Genomic DNA, 16939 nt, shown 5'->3' on the forward strand with positions numbered 1-16939 from the left:
GTTAGACATTAATTCTACCAGATATATGATAATCTTTCATTTTTCTGCATTTTCTTTTGCATGTGTCACTATTAGATTCATTAGATTCATGGTAACACTATAAGAACTGCTTGAAAACATGCAACACAAAAGATTAAAAAATTATCTTCTATTAAGACATCTCTGAAAATTTTGTGGGTATACACTAATGTTGGATGACTTCTAATTGAGCAAACATCTTAAAGAAGGTAAAAAATGCTTGTCTAGATATCCAAACCTGGTTCATTCTATCACTTTGGAATTCTGATTTCTCCAGGATAAGTTAGTACAATGTCAAATCTCATTCTCAGAAATATGTTAGTATGGACTAAAAACACTTTTTCCTAATTATTCTCCTTTTTATTTTAAACACACACACACACTTCTGGGTTAATATAATAATTTGTAAATAAATATTTTATTTATTGAACTTAATAGTATTTTAATAAACAATATTGTTACCAGCTTTATGGAAAAGATAGTTCTATTTTCTATTAGACTTGCAAATAGATGACTATCATTGCTCTTAGTTCATCGAGCCCTATATTTTGTCAAATACATACTATTGCTTTAACTATTCAACAACATTCTTTTTTAAAATCTAGGCCCTACTCCTTTTGGTAACATACTAGTAAACATGATATTTGCCTTGAACAAATTCTCCTATATCCAGGGAGTTAGACTTTCCTAACTTTGCTTTTCACTTCAACAAATACCAACAAAGACCATGGGTTAATGAAAGAAGAGAATATACTAAATATGGCAAAAGGTGATATTTTTAGAGATTAATTGCCACAGTATAAAAAGGGCTTGGAGAATTGACCAGTCAGACAAATTCTTAGCCCCTTATGTTATAATTATTAAGACAAGAAAAATAAATGTCTTCTTACTGCCTTTTCCTCTATCTTGCACCCTCTCTTTCTTCCTTCACCGTGCACACTCAAAAACACACACACTCATCCTTTGATGGCAACAATTATCTTCTATTCATCTCAGACTTTCCCAGATGCCTTACAGAGAACCTTGTGTTAATATTGTTAGGTGTTTACATGAATTCTAAAGGAAGAAGAAAAAATATTCTACTCCAAGACATACCTACTGAGATATGTCAACAGAAGGGGTGTCTTTGCAAATATTAATCATGAGCTGTAGATATGTCATGAGCTGTAGATACGCCATGAGCTGTAGAGCTCTAAAATCCCACCTGGGGATTTTAGCACTCATTGATACCACTTCCAGGAAAATCACTCAAACATGATGAGTAGTTTTCTCATCATGTGAATGAGATTTCATATGTAGTTATCTGTATCATCTGCTATAGGGCAATAATAAATATATGCTCTTGGAATGCAGAATTACTTTAGACCACAATATGAAAATAATCTCTGTGACATTTTGATTATTGGCAAAAAATGACTAAATGTAAGGAATAATTTGTTCTGTATGGTTCATCATTATTTCCTCATTGTGATTTTTGCTACGTATGTCTCATGTTAAAACACTGATGATTTCCCTGAAAAGAGGGTTTTCTTCTGTGTTGCTTGCTTTTGTTTTATATATGTGTGTATTCGTTTTTGAATACATTGAATTGTTTAAAATGAACTAAAATAATGTTTAGTTGTGTTTCCTTTTGTCCTCAGGAATATTTACACTGCAGCAGGCATTTCAAAGGTAGTTGTAGAAGAAGAAATTAGGGGAAAATATAGTAAAAAGCATAAGCTGGATTTCTTCCTACAAATACTAAGTGTTATAAGCAAGACTTGGTTGGAGCCTTAAATATATACAATGAAGTATCCATATTCCATCTTTGAATACAAAGATGTGGATGCTAAAGATTTGGCCTTCAAATTCAATTTTCTAAAAATAAAACTCAATATAGAAATCTATTTGTAAAAGTAATAAGACCCATGGCAAACATTATCCTACATATTAAGTTTTTTAATTAGCCAATAAATTAAAACTTCTGAATCCTATGTCCCTAAATAAAGTTAAAACAACAATTATTGACAACTCAGCTAAGTGAACTAACATTTATATAGTCCCATTATTCCGTAATGCTATATATATATTGATTTTAAAAACAATACATTATTCTTCCACTGCATTGGCCCACATTCTGAGCTGTGGTATGATCTCGGATCACTGCAACCTCCACTTCCCAGGTTCAAGCAATCCTTCTGCCTCAGGCCCCCTAGTAGCTGGGATTGCAGGAGCCACCATGCCCGGCTAATTTTTGTATTTTTAGTAGAGATGTGGTTTCACCATGTTGGCCGGGCTGGTCCCAAATTCCTGACTTCAGGTGATCCACTCGCCTTGGCCCCGCAAAGTGCTGGGATTATAGGCCTGTAAGTGCAGGTCATAATGAGCATTTTGAATTAAATGGCCCTTAGAGATCAAGTGCTGGCAGAAAATTTTCCCTAGATCTACATAAAGATAAGACTGACCCACTAAGGAGAACAATTGTTCTTGTGCTATTGCATTAAACATTATAAGAGAGAAGACCAAGAATGTAACCACACCTGAACAGACTCTTTTTCAATACAATGACTTATCTCCAAAGATCATTTAAATTCCAAAAAGAACTATTTACAAGTTATTTTAACTTCTATTCCTCTATTCAATCATTCTCCCTAGTAAGTATTTATTGCCCCTGAATCAGTTTCCTCTTCTCTCCCTCCCCTAATCTGTTTTGGCGGGATCCAAGTCCCCATTATTTCTGTAACCTCAAGATGGTATATAAACTTCTGGAACTCACTGCAACATCAGGCAATCACTCTGATTCTCCTTGTGCTCACAGTTAAATAAATGTGTATGCCTATTTGATAAGTGCAAGAGGCAGATAAGGGGAAAGTTCCCCCAAAGAATTTCCAACTGGCTTGTGCACAGGGAGGATGGGGGCATTTGCACCATTTGCTGGGGAGTGGAGCCTGGCCTCTCCTGTCCCTGGATGGCAATTTGGGATTCAGTTGGTGAGATGAAGAATCACAGGATTCTATCTCAGTTTGCAGACTTGTTTTTTTCTTTTTCCTTTTTGCCCAATAAATTCCTCTATTCACCCTTATGAAAGGAGGGGCCAGGTGGACTTCCTGGGTTGAGTAGGGGCTCAGAAAGCTGTGAAACTCACTCATTTCTTGCATCAGGACTTACTTCGGTCCTGGATGGATAACATTGAAACTATGTGCTTAAAATGTTCCTAACACCAGGATTTGTGCATGTGTTTTCTTCCCCAAGAAAGCTATAAACAGTGAACATTTTGCTGTAAGTTTTCCTATATCCTTCTCTCCCTCTCTCCCTCTCTCCCCTCCCCCTTCCCCAAAACTAAAGTTAAAAGGAATGTTAACTGCCTGTTTTCTTGTGACCAGTGGGACTTGTCTATCCTCCCAATTCCAATTTCTTGTGAACATACTTTGTAAAGTCCTGTAAGAGCCTATCTCTTTTGCCATGCTGCAAGGTCATAAAGTAGATAAAACCTAAGTTGCAATTCCGGTTTTCCTCAAGATCTAAGACATGTCACATATGGTTAATTGCCTTTGTTTCTCACTCTGGACACATCTTCTTGCCCCACGTACTTCCCACCTTAAAGAGTTAAAAAGGCAATCACATAATCTAACTGTGGGTACCTGTTTGTTTGGGACCCCTTCCACGCTGTGGAAGCTTTGTACTTTCACTCTGTTCAATAAAGCCTACAGCTTTTTCTCTCTCTCGGTTCACTTGCCGCAGGTCAGCCGCCACACCAGTTCTTTGGCGTGGCTAGGCAAGAACCTTAGGCGTTAACACTTAGAGGTGTCCATGAGCCCAATCTTTCCTGGTCGTGTGACAAGAACTCGTTTTTTTCTACAACACTTTCTGTTATTAATCTGCCTTATTGTGAGTTGATTTTTCAATGAACTTTTGAAGTGGGCTAAGGCCTTTCATCTGCACAAGCCTAATAAAAATGTAATAGATTATATTATTTATTTTATATACTATTTCAATTCTTGAAAAACATTTTTGAGTGCACCTATTTAGGACTTTACCTCTTTCATTTTAGCATGAAGTGACTGACTAGGCAGACTAGAATGAACTAAGAACACTGAAGTTACTCAGCCTATAAATGAACATGTATTACAGAAGCATTTTTTAAATTAACAAATAATACATTCAAAAAGATGTATTAAATATTGGTACAACTGTTCATGGCAGCAAATCTGTTCAAGACAGCAGCAGCTCAATTCTTGCCTCCTCAGGAGAAAGAATTCAACAGAGAAGCATAAAGCAGAGTGAGAGACTGAGGCAACTTTTAGAGTAGAAGTGAGTTTATTAAAAAATTTAAAGGCAGGAATGAAAGGAAGTAAAGTACATTTGGAAGAGGGCCAAGCAGGTGACTTGAGAGATTCAAGTGTGTGGTTTGACCTTTGACTTGGGGTTTTATATGTTGGCATGCTTCCAGGGGGGTTGCATCTCTTCTCCCCAGGTTTTCTTTGGGATGGGCTCTCTGCATGCACAGTGGCCTGCCAGCACTTGGGATGGGCCACATGCCCAGTGTGTTTACTGAAGTGTATGCATGTGTACTTGAGGCATTTTTCCTCTTACCAGTCAAGTGTTACCAGTTAAACTGCAGCGTTTTACCTCTTAGCACACATGTTTAAGCCCACTCACCCAACTCCTGAGATCTTATCAGGAAGCTACTGATCACCAGTTTCAGGTATTTCTATCTATTGAGAGACTGCCTTTCCTTCCGGCTGACTGCAACAATTAGATAGATAGTTTAATAACTGCCTGGCCATCACCTGATGATCACCTAATATTCCTGGTGTGGGGAATTCCCTCTCCTGCCCTGCTCATGTCTGACTACTTACTGCAACACAGCTATTTAAAGACTCATTTGAGAGTCTTACAAGAATGATTTGACTCTTTCCTCTGCAGCCCACAGCATCCTTTACTGTCAGGGTTGAGTACAAAGTTGTCCAAAGCAGGTAGGTTTCTACCATTTGAATCTAAACCAAGGTCTTTGAGAGGGAGCTGAGAAGAATTGGCCATTGAGGTTTTATACAAAGAGCAGGGTTTTCAGTGAGACATCAAGTATTGAGAAAATATAATGAAAATAAAATCACCTACCAACCCAAAGAATCCGCTTCACAAAATGTAAAAAGGAGTGAAACAGTTTTTCTGTTAAATAAAAATTAAGCCAGATAGTGATCTGCATCATAGGCAATCTGTAGAGATTTCAAAGAAGAGAAAGCTCACCCTTTTTATACAGCTTGACAGATATAATCCATTACACACATGTTAATTGTCTTTATCAAAAGAAAAATATACACTTCTATCTTTATGACAATCAAGAAGTTACATAATGGAGCCAAGTGCCTAGGCTTTAACTTTCACTGAGTAGTGAAACAGGAAGACAGGATACCATCTTCCTTGCTGTTCATGTTTCAAAAAGATGGCTCCAAGATCTCTAAGAAAGACAATCTTGGAATGCAAAACTTGTAAGAGTTTTCTTTAGCTTTTAAAACATTTACACATATTTGAAAGAAAAAGAGAAAGCATTTACAACTTTAGGTTTTCTATAGGAATTTCTAAAGAGAAGTGGAGTTCCGGGAGTTCTCTTACCTTTATAATTTCAAGAAAATGTTTACATTTTTTCAAAGATTTGTGTTTATACTTAGAAATTTTATTTTTTGTTACGATTTTATAACACTGTAATTATCTGTATTGCTGTTTCTACTCTTCTCTGGACAGTTTGCAGTTATCAAAATATATAGCAAATCCAATGTAAAATACAAAGTAAGGTAATTTTCAGAAATATAATAGAATTAATTTAAAAATGTATTGTATTATTAGCCTTGAAAGAATAACCTTTAAATATATCATTTAAGTGAACCAATAGTGAATAGATCAAGCAGATTCTTGATTAGTCATGAACAAAAATTCTCCATCATCCGTTAATTTTATAAACTGTTGTGATATCTACATTGCTTATACTTTCAAATAATTAGCTATTTGAATATTATTTTGTAGATCTTCATGACATCTTACTAAACCAAGCCTAAGGTATAACTTAACCCTAGAACCCAAATACCTGAATTTTTAAATAAAATATTTTTGGAGGGCCAAAAAACTTATTCTGAGTTTTCATCAATAACCTAAGTAATATTACATTTATAAGATAATCTGTGACTTTTAGTATTTATTTTATTTTTCCAATTTTTTTGGAGATGGAAGACACAAAGACAATCATTTTCTAGTATTGTTTTGAGGCACCTCTTAAGGGTACAGATTGAACTTCCAATATTTAATATACATGACTTTGTTACAATTCTTGTGGAAAAATTTAGTCTATAGGTTTCACATAAGCCCAAATCAATAATTTAATTATAATAACAGTCAATTAAATCTCTACAAATAATAGACATTTACCTTTGTTTATATATTGATATTTGGACTGGAGAGACTTGTGTCCCAAAGCTACTTGACTTATATTAGACCTATCATTTGCAGTCTTACCTATAAATGTCAGATTTGTCTGTTAATTAGATGTTTTTCATTCTAAATCTTCCTTCCGTTTAAATCAGTTAAAAAAATTGTGTGTGAGCCTGTATGTTTGAAATTTATGGATTAACTATTTAGACACGTATTAGTTACTTTTACTTTGGGATTATTAAAAAATTAGTGAGAAAATGGTCTGACTTTTACTCTGCCAATAATTGGACTGTTGACTGTCATACCTATTCTGGTGTAAAAGAAAAATTGCACCAGACAAGTTAAACAAGAAAGACTTTTTCCAAAACTATTGCAGTAGGGGAGAGAGACTGAACTCAACTTTGTGGAACCAAAAGATGGGAGGGTTTTTAAGCAGTGGAGTGAGTTAGTGGAAAATCACTGGAAAGCTTTAGATGAGAGATTAGTCAATGTATATAGATCATCTGAGTTTCAATTGTTTCTTGTTGAAGTTAAGCTCCTATCCTCCCATAGAGACTGGGAGACAGGTGCTATCTCCTTCAATGATTACATTTCAAAGGAATGGCTTGGAGATTCTTAAGAAAGATATTCTTTGTTGAATATTTACATCCAAAGGGGCAAAGAATGAATTTATAATTGCAAGTTTTTTAACTTAAATTCTTTAAGAAACGGGAGGTCAGGAACCTGTAGTCAGAAAGAAAGTCAACTAAAGTTTTCTAAAGTTTAGTTAGGGTGAGTGTAACATTAAGATCTTGATCACTGGGAGTCCAATTCTGAGCTGTTTGGAAATAAGTGACTGTGGGAACTATTACCAGGAGCACACAAAGAAAAAGTAGTGTAACACATGACATATTTTTTTTAATAAAATGTGGTTCTTAAAGTAATTGAAATAATGTTACTGTGAATAGGACAACAAAGCAGTCTATGAGCATAAGCTCCCTGGAATTTCTTCTTTCAGTTGAGTTCAGAGCCAAAATTACTTGTCTAGAAAATCTGTTTTGAGTCCTTTGTAGGAACTATTGTCAAATTTTCTGAGATGCTGGCTCCACATGGCAAGCATGAATCTGTGTGAGATTTTCTTTCACTTTGCTAGCCATGTGGGTCATCAAGAGCACTTGATCCTTCTAGCACAGGATCAGCTCATCTTACCTCTGGAACACTTTCAGATAAATCAAATCTCCAGGTCAATAGGGTGGCAAATTTCTTTCAACAGGTCCTTCCAGGTCCTTATGATTTTGTGTCTCAGGGATTCTAAGGAAGAGATAAGTACCTCGGAGTATGAACATGATTAAGAGAGAATTCAGTTAAATTGGGCACAGGATATGATTTCTGACTGAAATTCATAGGTCTGGCAATCATTAGTTCAAAGGCAAAAACATCATGCTTGTTTGCAGAGGTCATTCTAATTTTTGACAATTAGTAACAGTAAAATTCTAGGCCATTTTAATCCAGTATATTGCTAAATCTCAGCAAATGAGTTCCATTCATCTTATAGGAATCTATAAATAATTGCATAATTACTAGGTGACAGTGAAAATAAGATGAGTTCCTCTCTCTGATTCATTATGCTTCTGTAGCCCCAAAGTGGAAATCATGGGTATTAAAAGATACTTTACCCAGCTTGAGCATTCACATTTAAAGATGGAAAGACTTCAGACCATCCAAACATCATATACACTATAACTAGACAAAATATCTTACTTTTTGTAGACATTAATTCTGTGAAATCCAACTGCCATTTAGTTTCTGGGAAAGCTGGTTGGGGAAAACTGCCACATGTACCTTAAGAATAGACTGTAAATAATTATTCTGACATATAGCTCTTCTCTTTAATATTTTTGGAATAATTTTATTTTTATGTAAGTATGGTAAAAGTCTAGGGTCTTTAAAGTCCCCATTTTACTTAGATGAGTATGTCAATGACACATTATTAATCAAATAAATAAGAATTGTGGTATAGGGGTTACTTTATTAGGGAATTTTCATAGTTCAGTGAAATATTTTTAGCCTCCTTTATAATAGTTGCATTAAACAATTGTGTCATTCTGCTCTATGTGAGCTCTACAGATGATTACTGATGTGATAGGACAGTTGTATACCTCCTAAAAAAAAAAAAATCAGTTATCAGTTTTCCATGAGATATTTTACTTCCCCTCAAAGACGAGAAGCTTCTATTTCTCCAAATTTGCTCACCTATGTGACGGACACCAAACATGTATTTCCTACCTACCTACCTAACTACCTTCCTACCTTCCTACCTAGCTATCAAGTATTGCAACTCTAGTAACTTCTATTAACTGTGCTGTTTGTGTCAGCTTAATTCTAGGCAAAGCTTCCAAAATGTCGTGTAAGAGGTCACCATAGCATACAAAACCTTAAATTGGGCCATTTTTATCCCAAGTACATGTCTACCGGTAAATATTATTAAATTGGCATTATTACTAAAGACCACAGGCTCTTTGGTTCCCTATGTAATGGAAATTAACATGAGGCTCAGCAGATTTCCCAGACAAGGCATTTATTTCAGGGCTTGTGCTTAAACACAAGGGAGAGAGCAGAGTCACAAGGGTCCTCCAACTGGCTCTCCAAAAAAAGCCAGTAAGGAATTTCTTTACTAGGTAACTCATGGGACTTCATATCAGGGGTAAGGTACACAGGCTGTTCTGTGCACAGCACATAACTGGTAGGGTACATGGGTCAGCGTATCTGATTGTGATGGTTATCTTGAGCAATGGGCCACATGGTGGTCTGGCCAGTGGCAACAGGACTGTAAATCGATAGTGCAGCATTCCTTCCCAAGGTGGGAAACTGCAAACTTGGCTTGATTTTGAATCTCCTAAGACCATTTTTCTGGAATTATTTAAACAAAAGGCATGGTTACCCATTATGAGAGCACAGAAGAAGAACATAGAATCTCTATTTTCCTCGTATGACTATTAACAAGTATGGTATCAGTGAAGTAGTGGTATGGGTTTGTGATCAGGGGAATGCAAGAAAGGATGTTCTAGCAGAGGTGAGCTGAAGCCAAGCCCCATCCTTTCTCAGTCTCATTACAGACAAGAATATCAAATCGGTTAATCAGAGCTTAGTGACTTATCTTACCACTATAATACAATCATGGTCATCGGTTTGATCAGGATATGGTAAAAGAGTAATACAACTTAGGATATTGCATCTCCTAAGCACAATACTGGGATCAGTGCTTCTTATTAACTGGTCTGATGGCATACCCACACGTTCTGGATTTTTTGCACTTCCAAGATAGCTGTCACAGCATGGGGGACATGCATATAAGTGACTGGAGGTAAGGGTTTGAGCCTTTTTAAAAGTTTATCTGCTACTGCCACAGAATCTTGTCATCAACATTGTCACTGCCTCCAAGGAAACTGAGAAATTTGTTATTAGTGTATCATGTAATCCCAACTTTTGAGTTAAAATTCCAAAAGTAGCCCCTTTATTTTCCTAACAAAGCAAGTGGAAAGATTCTGCAAAATTTGGAATTCCCAAAGCTTATACTATAGCAAATTTTAATTTGAACACTTCTTCAAATTCTACTGACCAAATCAAAGGATCTGAGGAATTATTATGCAGTTATTTCATTAGAGTTTTGGCCACTCTACCAAAGCTGAATTTCACTGTCCACAATATTCTACTAGTCCCAAAAATGTTTTAAATTTTTTTTTTGTAGAAGAGCATTCTATCTACAAAATGGCTGACACCTACATAAGGCTTTCAGCATCAACAGATGCTCCAAATATTTTATCTCAGTTTGGCAATTTTAAAATTTGTCTATTGAAGGCTTATGCCCTTTTGAAGGAGGAATTGTAACAAAGCCAAAGTGTTGGTTTTGTATTGCTCTTTAGTTTCTGAGTCTACCAGCAAACCATCAACATGCTGATGACTTACAGATTCCCCTACTGGGACAAATTCCTCTAAGTTTTTCTGTAAATGATTAGAGAAACGATAGGAGAGTCAAGAAATCCTTGAGGAATACTTTTTCATAAATACTACGCACAGGGCATTTTGCTGCCATAGTCACTTCCAGGATAGGGTCAATCACACTGCCCTCTGCTGGTGTATTCATAGTAGAGCCACTATACAAGAGACTAAATACTCTCTTAGGTTTTTGCAATGAAAGGAAACTTTATACTTTCCTGATGTAATTTTCCAGCAATCCTCATGGTTTTAGCAATAAAGGAGGCAAACGTTCAGTAATTTCTTCCTTTGGAAACCTGTCTTTCTATATGTAATTTAGAATCCCTTATCAATGTGGACATTTACTCTGCAGTGAATCCATTTTATCCTCTTTCCTATTCTGGATAGACTTCCCCCCAACCTAAGGTCTTATTTACTCATTTGCTTTCATCCTTCTTATGACCTTTGACTTCAGTTCAAATATGCAACTACAGCATCATTGATGACAGAAAAAAACATGAAGTAATTTCCCTTCTTATGGTTACAAAACTGTGCATTACTGAATGAAGGATTAGTAATGAATGGATACAGTTATGCTGCATCAGATTAGCAGCATATGTCTTTAAATAAAACTATTTACAGAAAAACATATGTGACATGGACAGCCTATAATGCAGGTACTATATTTTAAGGCTTGTGTATTCAACATCAGTATTGCAAAGGGTTTGGTTATACTCTTGCTCACTTTATTGTTTTGCACAGAAATATTTTAACAATATTTCTCTAGAACAAAGTTCTGTGAAACTGGGAATGTTTAAGATATATTTGTGGTGTTAAAAATACTTGAATATTTGTATAAATCCTCTTTTTCTTTTCAGTTCAAAAGGAAGTACTGTGTAGGACTCTACATGCTCCTGTATGTTTATCTGACTTTTTTTTCTAGCAAAGAAAGTACTGAGAAACACATCTGTCTTATAATTTGTATGCAGAGGGTGTTTTAATAACCCATTTCTTCCTTCTTTGTCCATCTCTTTTTAGGCTGACTGGAAGCTTTGTACCAGACTTGATAGTGAGCATGAGTAGCCAAATGTGGCTGCACCTTCAAACAGATGAAAGTGTTGGATCTGTTGGTTTCAAGGTTAACTACAAAGGTAATGATGAATTGCTACTATAGGAAATATGTTATCTTAATACCACCAGAAAATATTTTAAATTCACATTTAATTGCATCTACAAAATTAAAAGTTTTGCAGAACACACGGAAGAACACATTTCAACAAAAATAATTTCCTCTTTAATTTAACTACAAATGTTAATTACACTTATCTTTAAATAAAATTAGTTTTTCCTTTAAAATGTGTCTATTTTGCATACCTCATCTTTCTCCCACTTTATTATACTATCCTTGTGTTTCAATCACTCTAGACTCCTAGCCTTCCCCAGAATAGACATGGGATTTTATATACTTTAAATAATTTTCCTGGCAAAGATTCTACTAATTATTAAATACTTAAATATAACAGTAAAGGTCTGAAATCCCTAAATATTCCAATATACAAATCTTTTTTTGTAATCTATCAAACATATAAATCATAGATCACAAATTTGTGAAATTGCTTTTGCCCATCCCAGTGTTGGTAGAGATACAGACCAGTGATTAACTATGTGTGTGTAACAAAATATTTTGTTCTAGTTTCATTTACCAGAAATAGATGCAAGCATTATGAGGTCATAGATACCCTCCACACATGTTGGACCTTGATTAAAACCAATACATACACACAGTGTACATATTAGACATGCAAATTTGCAATTCTGACTGAAAAAAAGTACTAATAAACTCAATTAAAAATCTATGTTTTAAAAACAAAAATATATAGGAGACCATCAGAATGTTATGTTGCTTGAATTTATCATTACTATTGTGGTAAAATTTGTATTTTCTATCTTACCAATTAATTACTGTGAAAAATTATTTTACTTGCATAATAATAATTTTCAATCAGAGTTTTCTCTTACAAACACTGCCATGCTTTTGTTTCTGGACACATGAAAATGAATGCATGATATTGTCAGAGAGGCAGAACACATTCATTCTGTGTTTTTTTTTTTTTTTCTTGTGACTAAATTTGGTACTATATTAATTTGAACAGTTCAAGAAATCTATGTAAATGCCAGTTTATTAAAAAGATTAGCTTGATTATAGTCTTAATATATTCCTCCTCAATTTAAAATCCACCTCTATCCCCAGTAAATAAAACAAGGTTACAAAATTTAAAGAACAATTGGCTTATGTCACACATGACTATCTGTCTTTTTTTTCTGGCAACTTGTATTTTACCTGCAGGTGGTCTATGTGCACGTTTGTTACTAGGAAATATTGTGTAATGCTGATTTGGAGTACAGATCCACTCACCCAGTCATACTTCTTGAAATATATCTTTTTTCTTTTTCTTCCCCTTCTCCCTCTAAATGGCTAAGCAAACCTGGCATTCTTATATTCCTGTGGTTTCCATTATTTTCTCCATCTTATGAAGGTTACCTGTCAGAAAATCTATAGTGATTTAAACATTAGAAACTGTATTAATTATTAATGACAATGCTTGAACAAGAAACATTTATTAAAACTCGTGAATAGGTTGGAGCAGCAGGGAGTTCTATTGATATTTACACAGTTCTCCCCTCTGCTGCGATTCAAGAGCTGGAAGTACATTGTAGAGTAGCACAATTAAACATTATATTGTCCTCTTTCTGCTCAGTTTTCAACAATAGTAATTTAAAAATTCACAGAGATGACTTATTTGAAACCAACCCTGGACATTCTAAATGAGTAATGCCCTTATTTTTCTCCCTCCTTTTCCTTAGACTGGAAATGTCTCTTCCAGTCCAACCTGCTGCACGTTACTAATGATAATCTTCCAGCATCAGAGTGATGATCATATTACTCTCATGCTCAAAATTCTCTATTTTTTATCCCTAGAGATAAAATCAAAAATCTCCATACATCATTTCCTCCAGCTTTCTCCATCTGATTTTCTCTTTTTCCATAAACTCTAATTTTACCAGAATACCCATAAGTCTCTGAACCCTGCAAGTTGTTTCACAACTTTGCTTCTTTGGACATTCAGTAAATTTACCTGAATCACTGTTTTTAATTTTAACTTAGCACCTCCTCACTCATCCTTCAAAGCAAAGTTCAAATATTCACTCTTTTGTGAAGACTTCGTTAACTCTGCCCATCACAGAAGACCACTTCCTCTATTTTGTAAACCATGAATCAGATGTATTATATAACTAAATAGAAAATATGTCTTACTTGTCTTTGTGTTTATGCTAGCAATATCCCTGCCATCATCATAGGTAGCTAATAATTACTGGTTCAATTAAACTGAATAAATGATTTGGCCTATATAAATTAGGTAATACTAAGGAAAATACGTCCTCAAAAGTTTAGTTTACCAGGATTTTTTTTTGTACTGTGAAAATCATGTTTTTGCATTCTCCATAATTTAAAACCTGAGCTCAGAGTTGAAGCAGGGTTCACGTTGAGAAGTTACAAATTTTGATGTGCACATAGTTTTAGCAAGTTCGCCTACTAAAAATAATTTTTATAATTACCATGCTCTCTGTTGAGTAGTGTGTTGGTTCTAAATGGTACACCTGCTAAAAACTTTTCCAGATTGATCTAAAGATATCTTCTGTTTTTGTAACCTGTAGATTTTGCATGAGATAGCATTAAATGCAGATCTCCTCTAAATTAAATATATGTATTTATTGAGTAGTTTGTCTCAAGTTTTTAACATTTTAAACATAGCAACTAAAATATGAAATTTAGTCTTTGTCTTTTGTGATATATTTTTATTCTTAAGTTGTGTTTTGCTAATTAAGAGAGTGTTTTTGAAACTATTTTAAAGAAAATATGATTTCAAATGACGTCTTCTGTTAGAAACTCATAATAGAGAAAAGATTAAAAGCTGGGCTTCACTGGTAGAACAAGGATGGGAAGAAGACTTGGTACCCTCAGTTGATCTGATTGCTTCTCATTCCCTCCAAATGTAGGAAGAATTCTAGGACTCCAAAAAACGTACTTTGAAAATGACAGTTCTAAGACTATACTATTGACAGAGGAACAAAAATTTATGTATGAATGTAAAATAGTACATAATTACCTGATTAAGTAGTCATTAAGTTTAGAACTTCTGCTTTAAATCTGTGGAACTATGAATGCTTTTATCTATGGAGTTTGGACAATGTCTATCTTAAAATATAAAAAGGCAATAAATGCTGCAAATCAACAAAACAGTCCTTTATTCTAAATTTAGTTAATTTTTATTCAACTAGGATTAATTTCATGTTTCTGTTCATGACAGTGTGCTGATTACTGTATACCGTAGCATAAGTTAATAAAATGCCACCGGACTCTTGAGAAGTTAATGGTATTCCTAACTTTTAAAAATCAGTAACATCCTTGTAGATGGATGTAACAATGTCACGGCCATTCTGATTCACAGGAGATTTTTTTTTGTTTGCCAAAACAATGATTTAAGATGTGAACTAAATGTCTTGCTGAAAAGCAAGTATAACCTAGCTGTCCATCTTGCCCCATTTCCCTTAGAAATATTAGGCTTGTTTCCTCGTTTTTATATTGTCATTTTCTCAAATGCATATTAATCAGAATGCAAGAAAAAAGAGAGTTCTTTTCAATAGACACATTAACATCCATTAACACTGAGCAACTTTTTAGATCTATTTTCAACTTTGTCTTAGGTTAAGGAACATTAGAGCAATAATTAACAATTATGAAGAGCCTTGCATATTCCAATATTTTGCCTACTTTGACTCATTAAATCTGATTAGAAGGGTAAGAGGTAAGAAATACTACTCATTTTTACAGATGAGAAAACTGACGAGGATTTAAGCACCATGATGATAAGAAGTTTGTTCTGCTTTGTTTATTGCTGTATTCTCAGAATCTAGCATGATACCTGACATATAGAAAGCAAACAACAAATATTTGTGGGATGCGTGAATAAATGAATGAACATGAATAGGTTAATCATAATCATATTGCAGAGTACAGTTGCAACTCTGAGTTTATTGACTTCATTCTTTTTTCCATTATGCAATATTATATCCTAAGTGATTTTGAGGGGTTTTTAGGAAAAGCTGGAAACCCTAATCAGTGTGAAGAGCAGCGGGACACCAAAAGATTGAGTTAAATTACTGAGCTCCCCTTAGCTCATTAGGTATACATCAAAATAAAACATATGCATGCACATGCACCTGCACAACCACACACACAGATAAAAACCATCTGATTTCACATAGGAGATGTCTGCAAGTTTTTATTTTCATATAATTACTTGATATTTCTTAAGACTTGGATTATTTAGGAATGCTAACTGATTATTACTATTACAAAGAAACATTGTTGATTTCTGTACATCTGTGTGGTATTGGCCACAGGATTTAATGCTTCATTAATTTTAATTATTTCATGATTAGGCATTGTAATAATTAGGAGGACATGTATTGGCACATTACAGAAAACCCAACTAATAGTGGCTTAAGCAAATATGTGTTTACTATCACCACATGACATGCCTAGAGGGTATGCGCCAATGTTACTTTTATCTGAGACTCAGGCGCATTCTTGAATTCCCTCTACCTTCCTCAGCATATTTGTCTTCATCCTCAATGTTACAATTTTTGCCAGAGGCCTGTTGTAGGAGATTGGAACCCTCAAAATTCCATTAAATAATAGCGATGAGAGCTAGTGTTTCTGTCTTATTCTTCTTTGGATGGCAACGACTTTATATTTGAACATTTAATATATTTGACAAGGGTATGTGGAAAGAATCTTTACCAATTTCAGGGAGTTCAAATACATTTCATCTAACTTCTAGTCAAACATTTTTTCTGTATCCATTGACACAATCATGTATTTAATTATGTCTCTCCTTTAACTGTATTCATAGTTTTTTCTAATACTGGGACAAAGTTTCATTTCTGTAATAAAACCTTCTTGAACATGATGACCAATCCCCTAGTATACCCTGGGATCAATTTGCTAACGATTTGACTAAAATAATTATATTTGTGAATTTGAATTAGAGTTTCTTTTTGTGTTGGTTTTATAAAATTTGGGTTTTAGAATATGGTAGTATTACAGAATGAGTCAGGAAATTTGTCAAAGCCTTGGAATAGTATGAATAACAATCATAAAATTTACATGATTTTTAGAGTAAGAAAGACCGTAGCCATAAAAGTATCTGGACATTTTTACTTAAAGGTAAATATTTAGCAAATTTAATTTTTGTTCCTTTGACTATAAATCTCTTCAGATCTCTTCTTCAATTAATGCTGGTCATGTATATTTTATTAGAAAAATTTCCAGGTCGTACACAAGAATTTTCAAATATATGCGCATTTCACGTACCTTTTCTTTTTTCACAAAAGTTTCTTTGAAAAAATAATAAAGATATAGTATACTGATATTTTACTTATGTGTATATTAATTTCAAGGGGGTTAATTTTTTCTCTTTCTCTCTTTGTGTCTGCTTTT

The 16939-nt window shown here is 34.3% G+C and overlaps 1 protein-coding gene across 6 annotated transcripts in view; it reads left to right on the forward strand.

Annotated features, from left to right (window-relative positions):
- The window catches only part of LOC105475960 (CUB and Sushi multiple domains 3), a 1218758-nt gene that overhangs the window by 651992 nt on the left and 549827 nt on the right, over positions 1 to 16939 (forward strand). For all 6 annotated transcript variants that reach the window (XM_011731490.2, XM_071067898.1, XM_071067897.1 and 3 more), the window contains one exon: positions 11413 to 11525. In XM_011731490.2, coding sequence (XP_011729792.2) covers positions 11413 to 11525 — 113 coding nt within the window. The remainder of the gene's footprint in view (positions 1 to 11412; positions 11526 to 16939) is intronic.

The sequence above is a fragment of the Macaca nemestrina genome, chromosome 8, assembly GCF_043159975.1.
Source record: "Macaca nemestrina isolate mMacNem1 chromosome 8, mMacNem.hap1, whole genome shotgun sequence".
In the NCBI taxonomy this organism is placed as follows: domain Eukaryota; kingdom Metazoa; phylum Chordata; class Mammalia; order Primates; family Cercopithecidae; genus Macaca; species Macaca nemestrina.